This window comes from Vanacampus margaritifer, chromosome 17 (genome assembly GCF_051991255.1).
Source record: "Vanacampus margaritifer isolate UIUO_Vmar chromosome 17, RoL_Vmar_1.0, whole genome shotgun sequence".
NCBI classification, from domain to species: Eukaryota; Metazoa; Chordata; class Actinopteri; order Syngnathiformes; family Syngnathidae; genus Vanacampus; species Vanacampus margaritifer.
The window spans coordinates 20,415,700-20,435,036 of NC_135448.1; the positions used below are offsets into that span (position 1 = coordinate 20,415,700).

General features: G+C 52.6%; 3 protein-coding genes across 5 annotated transcripts in view; 2 read left to right on the top strand and 1 right to left on the bottom strand.

The window, feature by feature from the left end:
- Positions 1 to 13,770, top strand: LOC144036847 (zinc fingers and homeoboxes protein 2-like). Of its 3 annotated transcripts, XR_013288741.1 has the most exons (4): positions 1 to 167; positions 5,959 to 8,718; positions 9,884 to 10,049; positions 11,891 to 13,770. XR_013288741.1 is itself a non-coding variant. In XM_077547748.1 (3 exons), exons 2-3 carry the CDS (start codon positions 6,155 to 6,157, stop codon positions 9,891 to 9,893), a joined length of 2,574 nt encoding a protein of 857 aa, XP_077403874.1. In that variant the 5' UTR covers positions 1 to 167; positions 5,959 to 6,154; the 3' UTR covers positions 9,894 to 11,749. The 3 variants fall into 3 exon arrangements, 2 of the variants coding, with proteins under 2 accessions (XP_077403874.1, XP_077403875.1); XM_077547748.1 differs by lacking the exon at positions 11,891 to 13,770 and having other exon boundaries at positions 9,884 to 11,749; XM_077547749.1 differs by lacking the exons at positions 1 to 167; positions 11,891 to 13,770 and adding an exon at positions 187 to 719 and having other exon boundaries at positions 9,884 to 11,749.
- The window catches only part of LOC144036858 (uncharacterized), an 18,487-nt gene continuing 9,366 nt past the window's right edge, over positions 10,217 to 19,337 (top strand). The window contains exon 1 of the mRNA XM_077547766.1: positions 10,217 to 10,235. The gene's annotated coding sequence lies outside the window, so the exon portion shown is untranslated. The remainder of the gene's footprint in view (positions 10,236 to 19,337) is intronic.
- Positions 13,742 to 19,337, bottom strand: part of LOC144036848 (zinc fingers and homeoboxes protein 1-like) — a 6,895-nt gene continuing 1,299 nt past the window's right edge. The window contains exons 2-6 of the mRNA XM_077547750.1: positions 17,687 to 18,316; positions 17,470 to 17,596; positions 16,068 to 17,153; positions 15,870 to 15,995; positions 13,742 to 14,782 (exon numbers count right to left, since the gene is read on the bottom strand). Coding sequence (XP_077403876.1) covers positions 14,468 to 14,782; positions 15,870 to 15,995; positions 16,068 to 17,153; positions 17,470 to 17,596; positions 17,687 to 18,316 — 2,284 coding nt within the window. The 3' untranslated portion in view covers positions 13,742 to 14,467. The remainder of the gene's footprint in view (positions 14,783 to 15,869; positions 15,996 to 16,067; positions 17,154 to 17,469; positions 17,597 to 17,686; positions 18,317 to 19,337) is intronic.

Here is a 19,337-nt window from a genome sequence, read left to right on the forward strand (position 1 = left end):
CAAATACAAATGAGTGATGACGTCGTAGGTCACGTGACGTGTCGTGCAGCGCGAGGAGTTTTGTGTGTGTGTGAATGTGCGTGTGTATGCGCGCGCGCGCTCCCTCTCGCTGCTTGGATCCTTTGCTGCGACACGCGAGACGGGACGGCTTCACGCGACACCGCCAGGTAAGAAGCAAGAACACTCGCAACTTGTCGCGCCTCCGCTCGCCGCCATTTCCAACAACTCGTGGGAGCAAAAGTCAAGTTTGACGAGTGGGCGTGCAGCTGGCAGCCGCCGCCGCCGCCGCCGCTCGTCCGCCGGCTCGGCGCTGCCCGCCCCTGCCCGGCCGCCCGCTGGTTCGGTCGACTTCGGAGCCGGAGCCGAAGCGAGCTGGAGCGCGAGCGCGAGCGCGACTTGCTGTGTCGTCACGCCGCCGTTTTTCCTCTCGGGGGCCAACTTTCGTCGGCACCCCCGCCCCTTTGGTGACCTCTGCCTCCACTGGTGAAAGTGCATCCCGAATGTTAGCCGTTAGCTGCGTAGCTTCTGTAGGGAGGCTAACTTGTTTAGCTTGAGCGCTTCTGACTAGTCGCTCCGGTTCTGGTCGGCTTGTTTGCCCAGCCGAGCTTGCGGGCTCGCTCGAGTGCTTCTCCTTCTGCTCCTCCTGCTCCTTCTTCTTCTCCTGCTGGACGCCAGCGTGTGACAATGCTAAGCTAACATCAGACACGGGGTCATCCGAGGTAAACTCACACTGCGTGTGTCTCTTTCCGTGCTTTTAGATGTGTTTGTGGCATTTTGTGTGTTCATGTGTGACGTCGTGTCGATGCGTGCGTATGTTTTCATGGTCGTGTATACATTTGTGTAAGTGTGTGTTTTTGTGTATCCGTGTTTGTTTGTGTATTAGTGTCTGGCTGTTTTTGTGCATATGTGTGTCATTTGGTCTTGTGGCGGCCACGAGCAAGCCAGTAGTGCCAAAGTAAGTTGTGTAATGTAACTTTGAGTTTGTTGTGGTGTCAAATGTGGCCGCCAAACGTCTTCTCGGGGTTCGAGCAGGACTCCAACGTTGGTCGGAGTGACGTCACCGGGTCCATGTGGGGAAGCGTGTGGAAAGGCGTGGCTCGTCACCCAAAATTGGGCGGGTGTTTTTTTTAGGGTAAATTGTTTGTCACGCCGTTGAGAATGTTGTAGTCAGTTTGCGGAACAAATCGAAGGGGGGGGGGACTTGAATGGCGTTCAAGGATGAGGCAGCCTTTGTTTTGCTCCAATTTTTGTTGTTTGGATCTTTGGGCCAAGTGGGCAGAGTCAGGCGTGTCTCACACATGCTAGAGTCGGACGCCAAAAACTTTTCCTTCCTCCGCGCAGAAATGTCAACTTGCTCCGATTTTTCTGCAGCCACGTCGTCCTTTCATCTTGTGACGTGCTGGTGCATCAGGATGGCGGCCAATCAGATCGCACTTCTCCTTGTTCAGGCGCGCTCATCTGAAGGCATTTTTGAATTTGGGGGCGGGCACAGATGTTTGACGCTGTTGGAAAACGATCCTTAAGTTTTCCGCGTGTTCGTAATGTTGATTTTCTGAATCAGACTGGAGATCGGTGAACAGGACCTTCGAAGGATTTATTTTGCAGAATATGCTGGACACAGCAGGTTTACAAAAGCACAACTGCTCCTCGCTTGTGTCATTTCAGCGGACTCACAGCATTCTTATACTATCTTGAAAAAATATTACAACGCCTCCTTAAGCCCCCCCCCCTTCCCCCATCCACCAGCCCTCAGCTAAGACAGACATCATTCAATACACATTGACAAATGGCCCTTTGATGTGGAAACAGACAAGGTCCTTTAGACATGAGCAGAAATTCTTACAGCACTTAAAAAGACACATCCACAGATAAAAGTTCTACTGAGGAAATAAGTAAATTAAAACAGTTATGACTAAATCTAGTCAGAAGATTCTCTTCAACGCCCTCCCGGCAACCCACATGGATCTTTTTTGCAGACAGATGCTGGTTCTGATATGACTTCATTTGAAAAGTAGGAAACAAACACGACTTGTTCTTTTGTCCACTGGGTTAAGGTGACGCGAATCGTAACAGCAAGAATCGTAACAGCAAGAATCGTAACAGCAAGAATCGTAACAGCAAGAATCGTAACAGCAAGAATCGTAACGGCATGGTCAGGAAAGACGCAGATCGGCTTGAACGCATTCAGAGCTCCATCTAGTGGACGAGTGGCACAAGTGCACCGTGTGTGCAACAAAGACGCCCGAGTGGAGCCGCGTGTTCGCTCGATGCTCGCCGTTTGTCAGTAAAGGATGACTTTGCCACCTTATTTTCCTTCTTTCCTACTTTGAGGTGACACAAAAGCAGAAAATGTTTTCCTCAAACTCACTGTTCTGCCTGGCATGTTTCTTTTCTCCGCTTTTTGGTCAGCAATGACTTTTTGGGTGAAACCAGCACATGTTGATTACAAAAGAATAGAAGAAGCTTGAAAGTTTTTCTTTTAAGGGTCTTCAAATGCTCTAGGATGGTTGAAAGACGGGCGAATTGCCTTCACGAAAAGGACGGGTCACTGTTTGGCCAATCGCCGCCAATCGCACCACAGCTCCCGGCAGCTGTCTTGGCCACGCCCCCTCTAAGCAAACAAACATCATGTGACCGGCATGTTGAGCACAAACATCCAAGCGTTGGCCAGCTGCCTGCCGCTGTTTCCAGATCAACTCGTTTGAACAAAAGCGCCCAAAGGGAGCCAAGAAACTCCAAATAAGCAGCAGTCCCACAAGATGGCCGCCGGACGCCTTTCACACAGCAACATGCCTGCGCATGTTTAAGCTGTCTTGGGGAGGGCAGGTCTCGCTTGCTTGGACCCGATCTCCGCTGGGCCCGGGCAGCCTGCGTCTGTTGCTAAGGCGGGTTGCCATGGAAACCAGCACGGAATGTCACCTGAGACGAAAGGCGACCAGGAAACGTGGTTTTTTTGTGTGCCTTACTCTAATAAAGTGTAGTTGCACGTCCACTCCTGTAGGTGGCATTTGCTGACATTGTCAAATTGTGCACAAAGAGTAGAAGCTCCAGGGGGGGTGGGGGGCGGGGGGGGGGGGGCGTTTGGTTAGTTGCGCTTAACAAAAAGTCATTGAGAAGCAAAGCACTTATCCGAAAGTGGAGCAAACAATTTCTAGGGAAGCTTTATTGATCGTAGTTGTGATCGTCCGCATTGCTCAGTCTTAATTCTATTTTTTGTGATGGGTCAAATGTGTGGCCCCGCCCCCCGGCCCCCGCCCCACCCTGCTTCACCCCAGCATGGCAGTTCAATATTGGGGCCCCAAAGTCTGTGGCGCTGGTGTCATTAAAGTCGACGCCAGCGTGTGTTGAAAGTCACGTTGCGCCGCTAAATCTTTGCTTTCCCGTCACGCCGTCGCCATGAGACTCGGCCCGTTGCCATGGAAACAACCCAAACTGCACTACTGGGAGAGGGCAGGCGTGCGTTTAATGAATTTAATCATCCTCTTTTCATCATTAAATAGATTTTTTTTTCCGTGGTTCCTGCCAGCAACAGAATCTTTCTGCTGCATGAAGGAAGGTCCAATCAGTTTGTCGCTCATCACTTCCTGTTTGCTGAGGGCCAATCACTTCCTGTGCGTTCGTGCGTGCGTGTTGCTTAGCATTGTGTGATGCCACATTGTGTCTCTTCTGCTGCTGTTGCTACGGTAACATCAACACAGCCCCCCCCCCCAACCCCAAATAACATCACACACACACACAGGCGTGTTCTTCATCATGTGAAGTCATGCAAATGAAACCTAATCAAGTTTGTTAAGAGCCCAAATGATCAAAGGACGTTTTTTGGAGGGGGGGTAGAAGACTCATCATCTTCCTCTTCTCATCTTCCTCCTCTTCAAATCATCCTCCCAGCTGACAGGCCGCCGCCCTCTTCGAGCAAACGACTGTCAATCATGTGATGATGTCCCGATGCTGATTGGCTGGCTTGACTTGAGGTCGCCTTTCTGGAGGTCAACTTCAGTTTGCCAATCGCGATTAGGAATCATCATCACATTTGTGTGCAACTTGGATACTTTTGGTCACTCTCCACTTTTTATTTTCCAAATAATTGATGAATATAAAGTAGGAATATAAAGCATGCTCCCTTTTGTCGATGGTGAAAATATCCGTTGGGACAAAGATGGCTTTTATTGATTTATTTTTGTTTTCTGAAAAATGATGGTTTTGGAGATGAAAGGTTGCCGGCCGACACCAGCAATGCTGTGTGGAAAAAAAAGTTTCATTTAAATGTAGGAATCATTTGGAAAGGCTTCCCAAGGTTTCTGGAATGTGCCGAATATTTTGACGTGGGAGGAGAACTTTTTTCTTTTCTTTGTTTTTTTTTTTCTCGTGGCAAGAGAACTACGGAAAGACGATGTCAACGTGTCAAATGTTGTCGGTCCGAGACTGCCGCCGGGCCGGACGTGGCCCATGGGTTGCACCTCGCCAGGTCCGGCGTAACAAAACCGCTTGCAAGATTCTGAAGAACCAACCAAAAGCGAAGGCGGTCTTTCTTGAGCGAGTGGCGACAATAGTTTTGAATTTGGAAGTCAAAAGCGGTGAACGGCGGCGTGACGGAAGATTCCCGTTGGGCTCCAACGGGCGGGCCAGGAGAAAGCAGGGTGCTGAACTTGTCAAGATGATGCGAGGAATGAAGCTTGTAGCCACGCGAACAATCGGAAGACTTCCGATTGTTCGCGGATGTCTGAAAGATGGAGTACGCGGCTGTGGAGCTCATCATGCGGACGAAGGTCTAATCTGTCCAAAATGCTTTCTAGTCTTCTACTGTCTTGGGCAGCGACCCACATGCGGTGTGGCAAAGTGGCCGCCCACAGTAGTGTTGTCACCATAGCAACATTTTGACTTTGATACCGTACCTGCAGCAAATAGCTCGCTACTGCAACGGAACCTTGACCGAACTCTAAAACGTCAGCAGAAGCAGCAACATTAAAACTGACAAAAGAACTTCAAATTCAGATTTTTTATGTATTAATAATTCCACATATTGGGATGTATATTTATACATTTCATGCCATATTGTTGAAGTTTGACTGCATTTGATGTCATCCGTTAGAAATATTGGCAAGAAATCAGCACTCAATGTAACCTTGAGCGTGCGTGCGTGCGTGTCGCCGCTCTTCTCCATTTCGTTCCCAATTTCGTCAAATGCGTCTTCAAATACCACAAAGTGGGAACAAAATAATTCACACTCTTATTTTGAAGGGAAGTGTCAAAAATGCGTCCCAACCTGTGTCGGTCGTCTGAGCTTTTTCTATGCAAAACTGTGATTTCCTACCGTGTGCCTGTTCATTGAACGCACCTCGAGTCCACTGCAGGAATGATTGCTGCTTTTTCTTCTGCTTCTCCGCGAAAAACATTTGCTCTTGTTACAAAACGTTTCTAAAAGCGAAAACCACACGTGATTATTGAAAAGCTGCGTCGGCCACGCCAATGCTGCGGCGTGGCTTCCACTCTGCTTGCGCGCTCCCGTGGAGCCTTCATGAGCGCGTCATGCGCCGCTTCAGTGCGTCACGCCACCTTCCTGCGCCTTCTCGCACCGCCGCTGAAAGAGGCGTGTCTTACTGAAGGCATTTTCCACATAGACAGGCGGCCATGCGCGTGTGTGTACCTGCCTTGCAAACAGAGATAGTAGCGGTATCAAGAAAAAATGATACCCAACCCTTTTTGACGGCAAAACGTCAAGGTACGGTACTGGTACCGCCATCCCGTGCAACGCTCGGCCAGAGTTTGAACTGCTTCCAACTAAATGTACGCGGTGTCATAGAGAAAGAAAGCCAAATAGGAGTGAGAGAAAAGTCGGAACAATATAACGGCCCGGTTCAAGTCAGCGATCTCCTTGGAGACACCAAAGAGGCCCATTCCAAAAACGAGCTTGGCCTTGTTGGCATTTGGTCTCTGACGATCTCTCTTTGTCTCGCGCAGGTCTGGAATGACCCCTCACAAAGTCCCGGTCAGCTGACATTCCACCACCGGTGCCAATGCCAAGCGGCGCCCGGGTCGGCACCCCAACACACTCGCCTTCTTTCTTGCACTGGCCCCGGCCGGGCCAACGCGGTCCACGAGAAGCGCTCCAAGCCAACGCCCCGCTGACGTCAGCCCGGCCTCATTGAAGGTCGTTATGCCCGCTCGCAGGAAGTCCTCGAACCCCTGCATGGTGCCGGCCATCGGACCGAGTGACCCCGAGGAGACACTGGATGCGGAATTTTTGGACATGGAAATGTCCGAAGACAATCAGATGGGCCGGTCTGAGCCCTGCGAGGCAAGCCATCAGAATGCGGAAGGTCCGGACCAGGAACATTTCCACCCTGAGACGTTAGAAAAAAAGCAGTCAGGTGAAGAAGACAAGCAGGAAAACGAATTGCCGTCTCAACCTGACCCGGAGGCTACCAAGAGAGAGTCCAAAGACTACGTGTGCAAATGTTGCCCATTCTGGTGTTCCAACCTTAAAGACTTCAAAGCCCACGTGGACTCTTGCCACCCCAACGTGATTCTTAATCCGATGTATCACTGCGCCGTTTGCGACTTCAACACCAAAAAGTTTGAGCTTCTCACAGAGCACAACAAGAACCTTCATCCCGACGAGAACAACTTCAAATTCAAGAGGATCAAGAAGAACAATCAGACCATCTTGGAGCAGACGATCCCATTTGAGGGCCGTCCCCATCCTGAAGAACCATCTGGAAGTGACGCTTCCGTCTTCCCGCCCTGCTTAGCTGCCGCAGTGAAGTCGCCAGACGCCCTGGAGGGTCTCCACAGGGGCGGCCCGGTCTCCATCCAGAAGGATCCCATGGCGGCACTCCATGTCAACGGCACCGTCATCATTCCCGAGCCCTCCTCCGTCCTCCGGGACCTGCCCCACGTCACCCCCGTGCTCCAGCGCCCGCCCAACTACAACTGCCAACCCAAAATAGCCGTTCCTCTGAACAGCAGCAAATACAACCCGTCCTTGGACCGCAACCTGACTCTGATCACCTCCTTTAACAAGTTCCCCTACCCGACGCACGCCGAGTTGTCCTGGCTGACGGCCGCCTCCAAGCACCCGGAGCAGCAAATCAAAGTTTGGTTCACCACCCAGCGGCTCAAGCAGGGAATCACTTGGTCCCCGGAAGAGGTGGAAGAGGCCAGGAAGAAGATGTTCAACGGTTCCATCCCTGCGGCCCATCACACCTTCACAGCCCCGTCTACCAGTCTCGCCTCTCCCACGTCCGCCGCGGCCCCCCGGCAGGCCCCCGCACAGCATCCTTTGCGTACAGCCGTCTCAAGTTCCGGCACGGTCCCGTTCGCCAGCAACGTTCCTGCTGGAGTCGCCGCCAGCGCCAGCCATGCGCTGAAACGGTCTCTGATGGCCCACTGTGGTCCCGAGTCCAAGAGACCCGTCATGGCAGTCGCCCCTAGTCAAGGAGACCCCAAAGAAAAGGGCTTTCTGGCGCCCTCTCAAAAAGACAACCATCCGATGGCTCCGCCGGCAGGAGTTGCGCCCTTCACAAGCGAGATGAAGACGTCGCCCGCTGTTGTGCCTTTGATGACATCACCACCATCATCATCATCGTCTTCGAAGCTTCTCTCTTTGTCAGGAAACGCCAAAACCAAACCGGCGGTGTCACTCTCATCCATCGTCTTTCCCGAGTCCTTAACGAGGCCAACAATTGCGCCGCCGCCCATCTTTGCCCCGCCATTTCAAAGCTCGTTGCTTCCGCCCCACCTTTCCAAAGACAAGCTTGCTGACACTCTGCCGGCCGCTAATGTGACCTTCCCGAATCCACCTTCACTCGTCACCCCTCAAGTGCGGAGGCCCCCCATCATCCAGTCCGCCCACACTGCGGCTAAAGTCCCCGCCGGCATTCCAAGACCAGAACCGCAGAATGTGGACGAGGAGGAGGTCGCTTTGCACGCCATGGGCTTTGGCCGCGGGACGTCCGCGACGTCCTCCAAGTGTTCGAGCGACGTGCCGACACCCACGCACAACAACGGCTTGGCCCAAACGGGGGGCGGCAAGCTTCCGCTTGTAGATTCCCGGCAGAAGTCCTCGGTGCTGACTCACTTCCCGCTGCTGGAACGAATGAAGGGCAAGACGGCGGAGCAGCTGAAGATTCTGGAGGAGCATTTCCTGAGGAACAGCTTCCTCTCTCACGGCGACGTGGACCTTCTGGCGCTTGCCACCGGTCTGTCCCACCGGGAAATCAGCGGCTGGTTTGCCGAGCGCCGGGCGCTCCGGGACAACCTGGAACTCGCCCTCCTCAACTCGATGGGCACAAAGAGGACGGAGACGGACAAAGACGCGACGGCGCTCCTCAAGGGGATTCACAAGCTAAGTTTTGCTGCGCAGGATCGTAAAAGTGGCTCCGTGCCTCCGCCCCGCTTCGTTCCAAATTCTTGCTCGGCGGTGGCCGCGCTGCCCAAGGACCATTTTGCTCAAAGCGAAGGGACGACTCCGTCGGAGGTGTGGCCCGGACTGGCCCGCGTGGACCTGGCGCGCTGGTTCTGCGATAGCCGTTCAACACTGCACGCGGACTTTTCCCACAGTGGAGGGGCTGCGGGGCTCCCGGACAAAAGTGCTGCTTCCAGCTGCCAGGAAGGAGGAGCCAAGGTTCTGGAGGCGGAGCTGGGCTGGCTGATGGAACAGCATGCCAGCGGCCTGAGCGCGCCGCAGCATGACGAGCTACAAGACCGTCTGGCTGGCAGGTAACGTATAGTGTACGGTATACGCCTCTTCGCGACCCTTCACGTCTTGACAAATGATTTGCAACGTTACAGTGAAGCTCTGCCTCTTTGACGGTCACCTGTTTTCCATCATTCGTTCGCCTTTTCTTGTATCAAAGTCATTTAGTTGCCTTGCGTGTGCACCGTTCAGGGTGAGAAATTCCGCATCACCCGGCCCTTTGCTTGGCGCACAGCGTTTTGCTACTTAGCAGCTGCGGCGGGTTCGCTAATGTGGCTAAACTTGATGAGTCCAAGCTCACGGTTGGCTTTGCGTCCGACGTGGCTTATCGCGGCGCCAAGAGGCCCGAAACAACACCGCCGCCGACGGGACCCTTTCAAAGTGCCATGACTTTAAATGCTGTGGACGCTGGAGCGGCCCAGTCCCACCCAAGATGGCCGCCCTGTGACGACCTTACTTCGCATTGACGCATCGCAGCGTGCGCGAGCCATCTCTGAATTTGGACTCCAGATTAGCGCAAGAAATGCTAAGCAATCATTTGTTCATTTTTCGAAACACAGTTTAGTTTCTCGCCAGATAAGTCATTTGCAAATATGCATTTCTGAAATGAGGAATATTCCTGCAAAATCTTTCTACCTCTACGTTTGCTCGGCTAATCAGAACGTCCGACACTCGTCCCGATTGAAGTTGACCGCCGCTCGCTTACCAACATCTGCACGACTTTCGCCATCAAATCTCCTCAACTGGCGTTCCGACCACATGCGGTCGGCATCCTGGCGCGTCCGCTGCATTTTTTTGTCCTCAATCTTTGATTTTGAAGGGCCCCACACCCAAATGGTTTGTGCCAGTGGCCTTTGAACCATTGCTTGGCGGGCGTGTGCGGTCTGCGTGCAATATTTGGATCATTTTGCTCCACTCTCACACAAAGTGGATCCGCGTTTGTGCCCAAAATAGCGGCGGCGGGTCTTGGCGGCGCCCCCCTGCGGTGCCGAAGCCATGAAAGCGTCACGTTGACAAACGATTGAAAACGGTGGCAGCTGTCGACATCATCAGTTGGAGAGAAGCGGAGGAGGGGGAATGATGGCCAACAAAAAAGACCCCCCCCCCCCCCCCCCCCCCCCCGCGCTCCTCTATCTTTTATCCAGGTGTACATTGTGACAATCTGTTTTGTGTGTGTGTGTTTTCCAGGTGCGAATAACACCAATCATCTTTTCATCTCCCGCTGGACACGCGGAGGACGACGCCACGCTGTGATTGGCTGCCGTCACCCGTCTCCGATAGACAGGAGGCGTGTCCCCTAAACCATTGCTACAGTTAGCTGCTGCGGCTAACGTGCGCTATCGCAATCGCTCAGGTTGGGTCTCCATTTTTTGTCAGCGTGGGCGGGGCTGGCAGCCATTTTTTATTCCCAATGTGCTTATGTTGACTTTGGGACTTTTTCTTTCTCTTTTTTCCTTCTTTTTTTTTTTTGGGGGGGGGGGGGTCGCCATGGGGACTGAACTACAACACACTTTTGGCACTGCCCCCTAACCTCCTTGCTGTAAGTAGCTTTAGCTTTAGCCACACCCACTCTCACGTGCATGTGAGTGTGCGCACGTTTGTCAGCGTGTACATAGTGTGTGTGCGTGCGTCGACACGCTAAGAACAAAACTGCCTAACTTCAGTTTTTGCCAAAGTCCAATTTTTGCATATTTTTGTCTCTTCGTAGTCACATGCAGATATAGAAAAAAAATTCAGACAAAAGACCAGTTAGGAACTTTTGTTCTTAGCGTGTGTGAGAGAGAGAGAGAGAGATTCTTTAGTTTTCAAATGATCTGCTTGAAAACAAAAGAATGGCGTGTTGGCAATACTTGAGTGAGTTGTTGATGTGAGCGTTTCCTGGACTTGCGCCCGCCACTCCCCTGCTGAGGAGGGAAGTGGGGGAGGGGCTTATAGCCTGCCGGGTGGTGGGGGAGGGATCATCCCAAAAAAAAAGCAATTTTGTTTGAAGTGCTGTTCAGTCGTCACATTTGAGCCGGCCAGCTTCCTTTGGTCTTGCGCGACGTGCATGTAACACGCCACAAACATGTCACGTGTACACGCTCCACTTTGCTAACACGCGAGTGCGTTTGTCTTGGAACACAACTGGACCAGAACGCACCCAAATTAGTCCTTCCGCTTCCAGCACACAGACACGCACGCACGGTGTGTATTTTTGTGCAGGGATGCGCCGATACTCAACGCGTGCACTGGCAATGGTGCAAATGCGCCGATACCCCGACAGCGATACCGCTTCAGCAGCCTGACGTCGTCTGTTCTGCCTCGCTGGAAACGTTTGTTGGATAGGGAAGCGTTTGCTAGCTCAATGCGCACGCATCATGCGGAAGGCCAAGACGGGCAACAAAATTCAAACCTTTATTGAGTATTCCAAGACAAACGGCGAAAGATGACAAAACTAAACTCGCCGACGGATGAACTTGTTTGTCTTTTCATCAAATCTTGTCCCCAAAAGCTGCCTGCAAAATTGTGGACGGGAGCAATCGGACGAACCTCAAGACGTCACAATCTGTTGAGCTCAGTGATGCAAAACACAAAAAGTTGTTTGTCAGTTTGCACTGTGTGATTGGCTGGCGACCAGTCGTGGGCGTACCCGGCCTCTCGCCCAAAAGTCAGCTGCGAACGGCGCCGGCAAAAATCTCGCCCATCAGAAGCAGCGCTGCTGCTAATACGGCAAATGGAGTTGAAGTTATTCAGGGCAACGTTCGAAAAGACAAAATGGCGACATGACTGCGTCGCGTCACTACTTTTGTGTCCTTTGACTTGATGAATGTGGAAGTGCGCTCGCTCGCTTCCAATGGCGTGTCGTCATGACTTGTGATGGCACGGCATGAATGTTGATGCTAATTCATTAGCATCTGATTGCAATCAGCTAACATTTGGACCGGGCCAGACCTTCCCTCGCACGCACACACGCGCGCACACGCTGCTGCTTCCATTAGCCAACCTTTTTGTCTCAGGCGTCACTTTTGCCGTACGTTTGTGTCGTCCTCCAATAAAACGCTTTTTACACCGCCATCTTGTGCTTGCTATCTTTGAGGCACTTTTATGGGACGATATGAAGCAGCCAAAACGGTGATCTCTTCCAAATTCGTCATGAAACAAAAAATGCAGCTGAGTTTCCCCCAGAATGATGTGCATGCAACGTTTGTCCACTAGAGGGAGCACGGTTGCTGAGCCGCTGATGCCATGGCCTCCACGACGGATTGGCGTGTTGTTCTGTTGCTGCGGCCCAAGATTTTGCTTTGCCAGCTTCTCACCATCAGCAGCGAGTGGCGCTGGAGGCCAGTATGTCCGCCATTTTCTCAAATCCAACAAATACCAACTGGAAAACATCAAATGTTCGGCCTGAATGCATCGGGACCACAAAAGTTTCTGTTTTATTATGGAGCCACAACACTGACAAAAAGATTTGCTATTTCGGGGGGTGTCATTGTGGGAAAAGCTGCATTGACATTGAAACAAGTATTGGCGTTGCAAAAGGTTGTATTGGAAAATAAAACAGACAAAACTTACATTTTCTTTAAGCATATTTGTATTGTCTTTTTCAATGCCAATGAAAAAATGAAAACCAGAGAGTTGAAACTGAAAACCTGACACTCGGGAGGAGGAAAAAGAGGGAGTGTAAAAAAAATCTGCAGATTGGCATTGAGAAAGACACAATACAAAAAAAAATATGCTTAAAGAAAATTTTAATGTCTATTTTATTTTTCAACACAACCTTTTTCAACAATGACACAAAAAAAATCCAATACCAAATCTTATCGTCAGTGTTTTGGCTCCATATTTTATCAACTGTATTTTTAATTTTTTTTTGACAAATTGCTAATTGTACATTTTCCTGCCAAATATGTAAATGTGCATTGGCCTCCCAAGAATCCGCATCGTTTCGGGGCCCAACGTCTTTTACTTGCCGCGTGCGTGCGTCAGGACGGCTTTGATTGATTGTTGAACTTCTGTATTGATCACACGAGCGGCTGCTAGCATGTTAGCGTCTGGCGTTGTCTTTTCCGAAAAGGCGGCGAGCGCGTCGGGAACAAAAGGAGACGCCAAGACGAAACGTTAGCATGGCGATCAAAGGCGAGAAAAGTTGAAGGTGACTTTGGTTCCCGGCAGACGAGTTCACGTTGACGAGTTTGTCACGCGAGCGCTTTGATGGCGCCGACTTGATTTGTCTGCTTTTCAAGTGAGAGTCACGCTCGGCGTCCCCGCGAGGTTGGCCGCCGTTTGTGATCACGCTTCCTGTCAGGATGGCGGCGCGTGGCTGGCGCTTTCATCAGCCGCCGTTTCAACTTGCTGTTGAAACACGTCGCGGCAAAAGCAAAGCGTCTCGCCAGCAAAAGCGCCTTTTCTCCGTTTGGCCTCGGGAGCCGGCCAAAGGTCCGTCGCACCGCCTTGTAAGTGGCGTCCTCCAGCACGCAGGCTGGACGGCGGCACGTATGCGTCACGGCCTTCATCATGATAGGGTGCAAGTTGGCTCCAGGTCATCCCCGAGGGCCCCGCCCACTGGGCCCCGCCCGCTGGGCCCCGCCCGCTGGCCGGGCCCCGGCAAGCCCGATGGGTAGGGGGCGCGTGAGGCCCAGGCAGGCTCCTCCGGGAGTCGTCTCGGCGCTTGGGGAACGTCAGCAGACGACAAACGCTTAGTGGGAAGTGACAGACGCAAACGGCGCTTTGAAGAGCGGCAGACGCCGGCTGAGTTAATGCAGGTTAATGCCGACGCTATACATCAAACGGCAACGTGACAGCCGCAACATGTCGACGGCGTATACGCTTTGTACGACGGCGGCGTCTTCAAACCTGTAGCCGCTGCCACACCTGTTCTGATCTGCCGATGCGGCGGCACGGGCCTTCTGCCTGCCAAATGACTTTTGCTGACGGTCCAAATTTGAATGGCAGCAGGTGAACGACGTCAGCGACTTTGGCTAGCTTGGCTGTGCGGTGGCCTTCATCGAACCCTAACCTGGTGACGGTCAAACATGAGTTTGTCAAAACAGCAAAGAAGACGACATGTTATTTCCAATTTTTTATTTTCCACGAGGAAGTGGTCAAAGCCAAGAAGGAGAATAAATAGATACGTGCTAAAAATGGCTTCAGGAAACAGGAAGTGCGTGCAGAAAAAGAAAATGAAAAGCTGGCATCTCAAGTGCTTTTTGTTCCAGCGACGTGTTGAGGGCACCGTCGCATTCTTCTTGTCTTTACCTCATGACATTGTCTGAGTGTGTTTTTTTTTTTTTGGGGTGGGGGGGTGATATTCTCATGCTATTCGCATGTTCCAACGACAGAGGTGCGAGGGTGACATCATAGAAAACCTTTCAAAAGGGTCTTTTGAATGAACGAGACCAAAATGAAAAAATGTGGCACAGGAAGTGCTTTTCCCACATTGGCCACTGTCTTGTCAATAAAGTTGTCTGTCACGGTTGCTGGAGTGGAGGCCCGATGGTGAGGGCAAACTTTTGTCCATCTTGACGTAAGTGCAAGTTGACTTGGGATACGATGGCACAGAGTGGACTTCCTTTCACAATAAAAGCCCCGCCCATAAATGGGAGCAATATTTGAAGTGTTGTTCATTCAACGTGGACTGAATGTTGAAAAACAGAGAAGCTCGGGAACAATCCCGCCACCATAAGCTGTCCGGAATGTTCTTCCCAAAACAAACGATGCGTCCTTCAGCCATGTTGGCGAAGCAGCCACGAGTCCTGCCTCTTATTTTGAAAGGGAGGGGGGGGGGGTGTCGTCTCACGTTTGACACTCGGATTGGTTGGCGCCAGGAGATGCTTCCTGGATCATGTCCTCCTTTTGGTCTTGGCCGTCGTTGGCCTCCGCGTCGTCTTCACTGGCCGCTTCCACTTCCTGCTCTTCCTGCTCCACTTCCTGTTCGTGGTCGCTGAAGGGCTCCTTCCCCTCGGCCAGCCGGAATCCCACCTCGGAGAACCATTCCCGGATTTGTTGCTCGCTCATGTCCGACTTGGCCGCCAAGTCGTCCAGGTGCTCCTCGCTCAGAACTCGCTGCTGGAGGAAGTAGGCCCTGAGGAACGCCTTCCCGCTCTTGGCCTGCGCATCCACACAAACAATCGTGTTCAACTTGTATGAAGTGGAGGACCTCACAAGAGCAAACAGACCCCTGCTGACGTTTTTGGACAATGATTTGCTCCTTTCTTTCTTTTTGTGGGACAACAAACGTCCCTTTGCTAGAACTTGACGCTCCCTCCACAGACGGCAACGCCAACTAAGCATGTCTAAAGCGCCGGCAACAAAAGTGAGTCCACCCTCTCAAAAATTCCGGGGGGAAAATGGATAAAGTTGAAATGGCAAGTTTGCGTTGTCTGTATCAAAACATGTTTTTCTTTCTCGCCACTGACACGAAAGCAGACTCAACTTTGAGGTCAACGGGCTCGTTGCACAAATCCAACACTTCCTGAACGCCTTCATTTCCTGTCTTTCAAGATTGGACAAACCGATGAATCCAGGTGTGTCTGACCTCGGTAACCACGACGACAATGGCCAGACGCACCTGGATTCATCCGTTTGTCCAATCATGAAAGACAGGAAATGAAGGAGTTGAGCAAGTGGTGGATTTGTGCAAAGAGCCCGTTAGGATGACGAAAATGCATTTTGAGTTGCTCAATGCCGGAATCATGACAAGGATTTTGATGTCTTTTTCCCCAAGAGGCGAGTAGACGTCACTACACGAGCCACGAGAGCCAGCAAGCAAACGCGTGGATTCGACGGTTGGTAAAAAGCGCACAAAATGTTGAGGCCTGATTGACTTGAAAGTTGGAATTTGGTTGGCGTGAGACGCGCGTTTCTTCTTCTTCTTCTTCTTCTTCACGCCAAATGACGTTGCGGCCTCCAAATGGATTTGTGCCTGCGTGCTGGATGTCAACGTTTTTGTGTGAAGGCTTCGCATGCGTGTTCAACAAACTTGTTGCTTTTGGTGGTGTTCGTGCTTCTTTGTTTCCTTTTTCTCACGGAAAACTTTTTTTTTTTCAGATTTTTCAGAAGCACAAATGAACGTTGAGAAAATGTTGAGATTGCGTGACGCAAATGGAAACATTTTGACTCGGATTTGCCGTTACCGATCCCTCCACTAGGGTGCGCCGGCTCTTGTGAGATCTTTGCGTTTGTGGACACAACCGACCTTGCTGGGCGCGAGCGCGTCCTGCTTCCCGGCGTGTGGCCGCCGCGTCCTCCTGGACCAACCCCGGAAACGCTTCCTGGACTTCTTGGGCGTCCTGGCGGCTCCGTCCAGCGAGGTCTGGTCCACCTGCGGAGAAGAGCAAAGCGGGTCGGTCCGGCGCTTGTTCGCGTTGCGGCTTGCACGTGTCCGTCTCCCGACCTTGCCGCTGTGGTAGAGGTCAAACCACTTGAGGTTGCTGTTCTTGGCGGCATAGCGCGTGTCTCCAAACCAGTTGACCACGTAGTTCCGAGGCAGGCCGCAGTCCTGCGCCATCTTGTCGTACTCGTCGGCCGTCGGCCATCGCGAGCGCACGAAAGCTTTCTTGAGGATGTCCAGCTGCGCCGGAGTTTTCTTGAGGATCCTGCGGCCGGCGGGGGGCGCGGCCTCCCCGCTCCCCCCCTTGGGCGCACCGCCCTTGCGCCTGTCGCTGAACCAGGCGTCGACCTCGCGGCGCGTCAGCTTGGTCTGCGCCCGCAAGCGCGTCAGCTCGTCGTCGGACGGCGTGTCGCATTTGCGGAAGCTGGACTCCAGGATGAGGAGCTGCCCCGACGTCTTCTCCTTGAACTTCTGCGGCGTGAAGTCCGGGAAGGCGTGGCGCATTTTGCTGCGGCGGTCCCTGGGGCCGCGGGGCGAGCCCTGGCCGGCGCTCGGCGAGGAGTCGCCCGTGTCGTCGCTGGAATCGATGACGATGGCGGAGGCGGAGTTGTCGTCGCCGTCACCGTCTTTGCCGTCGTTCCCGCCGAGCCGGTCGCCGCTGTCGTGGTGCAGGTCCCTGGAGTTCCTCTGGTTGTAGCGCGTGTCGCTGAACCACTTCTTGATGGCGCGCTTGGACAGCCCGGTGACCTGCATGAGGCGGGAAATCTCCACGTCGGTGGCAAACTGGCGCCGGCCGTAGCTGGCCTTCAGCTCGGCCAGCTGCTCTTTGGACTTTTTGGGTTTGGAGGCGGAGTCTAGAGCAGCGGACGAAGAGGCCTTTTCCGCGCGGGACTCGCCGGCTTCGGCCCGCTTGGCGTCCACGCCGGTGACGGTCAGTGTGACGGGGGCCGCCACGGGAAGGCCGGCGCCCGCTCCGCCGCCCACCTGCGCCAGGACCAGCCCCGGCTGGCCCACGATCTGACACGTCTGGAAGATGGACTGCAGGCCGTTGGCGGCCATGTTGGCGGCCATGTTGGCGGGGATGACGGTGATGGTCTGAGGGAGCGTCTGGACGCTGCCGTTGGACTTCCTCCTGCGAGCCTCCTCCACCTGCCGCAACAAGGACGACACATCCACATGTTGATGAATATTCCGGACGTAAACGCCTTCTCTTGGCGAGACCAGAAAAATTCAATACATCAACAATCGCGGACGTGATCAAACTTATTGATTGCATCTTCAGTTGACTTGTTTCGATTTTGGTGATGAAATACATTTGACTTGTTCGTATTCAAATGCTTTTTAACGTATGAATTGTATTTCCAACATGGCTTCAGCTGACGCAGGTTGCACTGCACTTCCTGTCACCAAGCCCAATGTACAGGTCATTGGATCCAGCAGGTTGTGACGGGATCCCGGTACCGACCTCGTCCGGGGTCCAGCTGATGCCGTGTTTCAGCCTCTGGGCGGAGAACCAGACTTTGACATTCTCCTCGCTGAACTTTGTCTGCGACGCCAGCGCCACGATCTCCGACGGTGACGGGTAGGGAAACCTGCGTGCGGGGGTCAACAGGTCACAACGCTGGAACGGGACCGCCGGGCTGATGCGACCGCCCCACCCCACCCCACCCCACCCCACCTACCTGCTGTAGGCACCCAGCAGGAGGACATTGTTGTCCATGGCGGTGTTGTAGGCCGGGATGCTGCTGATGGGGATGAGGAGCTGGTTCTGATTCTGCTTCTGCAACGCCGACAGAACCTGGGCCAGGGTTTCGGCCGGGAGGGCGCCGCCCCCGCCGCCTTTGACGTGCAGCACGTTGGAGCCGTTGATCAGCAAAGTCTGCTGCGCCCCCGTCTGGATTTGCAGCGGCGCCGATATGGGGAGCAGTCGAGGGGCGGCGGCGCCGGTCCAGGCCCCCGATGGGGCGGGCGACAGAGCGGGCGCTTCGTTGTACTCGTCCATTTCGTCCTCGCTCTCCACCTTGATGACATCTTCCGCCGCCATCTTGTGAGAGGCGGTGAACTTCTTGGGTTCCGCCCGGTTCCTCATGATGGGCGTCTTGCTGAGGGCGATGCCCTTACGGCACGCGTCGTCTTCCGAGCCGCCGCCGTCCTGCATCTTGCCAGGACCGATGTCTTCACGCCACACGTCGTCGTCCGTCTCGAGGGCCGCTCGCTCGTGCCGGGAGTCGGTCTGCTGGCGTGTGTGCGCCGACTTGTCCTGGGCCTGGCCCGGGTGATGGCGCCAGTTGTGTGTCACGAGTGCGTCACAACTGCAAGAGAGAGCGCAGCGTCGTTACAACAGCACACGCGCGCGGGCAGATGGAGCGCCAGGACGTCAACAAGCAGAATTACAGCAGCAAAGCGCCTGAAGTCGACAGGAAACCTACGAGAGACGGTGCCGGTGACAGACAACAATTTCCTTTGCCTTGGTCAGACTACGAGAAAATGTTCCGCCCGACGTGTCGCCGACAAACGGGGCAAGTGGTGAACGATTTTGAGTTGTCTTGACGTAGCGTCGTCCGTGTAATGAGACACGTTCAACGATTGGTCGCATGTCATCTCGGACGGTTCACCACGAAAGTCTAGCATGTGCACATTTTTGCTCGCACAATGTGACATACTTCCGCCGTCGTCCTCTTGCAGCATTGACCAATAGCGAGAGGGAGCGAAACGTCAATCACACACTGACCAGCACGTGATAGCTCCTTCTTTAAAAAAAATATTTTTCATATATTTATTTCTCCCCTGGATATCTCATAGGATGTGGAGGACCAAAAGCAGTCCATTTAGCAAGATTTGAGTGAATCAGGCTTTAGCCCCGCCCACTAACTTTAATGGGCGAGTGTGACAGATAAAATAAATTCATTCAGTGTGCAATACCGGACCATGAAATAAATAAATACAGAAATAATTATATATATATATATATATATGTGTGTGTGTGTAAGTAATTTAATGAATGAACAACACATTTAATTACTGGTTTATTTAATTCCATATTTAAATAATAAATGACACGTAATTATTTCATGACACATATTTAATTATTTGATGATGTATTGATTTATTTAATGTTGGCACTTTTGGTCCTCCATAATGGCCAGACAGGTGCAACCGTACAAGAATTGTTGGCCTTTTATCGAGTAATCTGACAAAAACAGTCGTGTCGTTTGATCTTGGCATTTGAAGCCAAAAGTAACATTTGGAAGTGATACTGATTTGCAGTGAAAACGTTTGGATTTGTTCATCTTTGTTTTCAAATACACATTGTCTATTGTTAAGCTCTTTTTG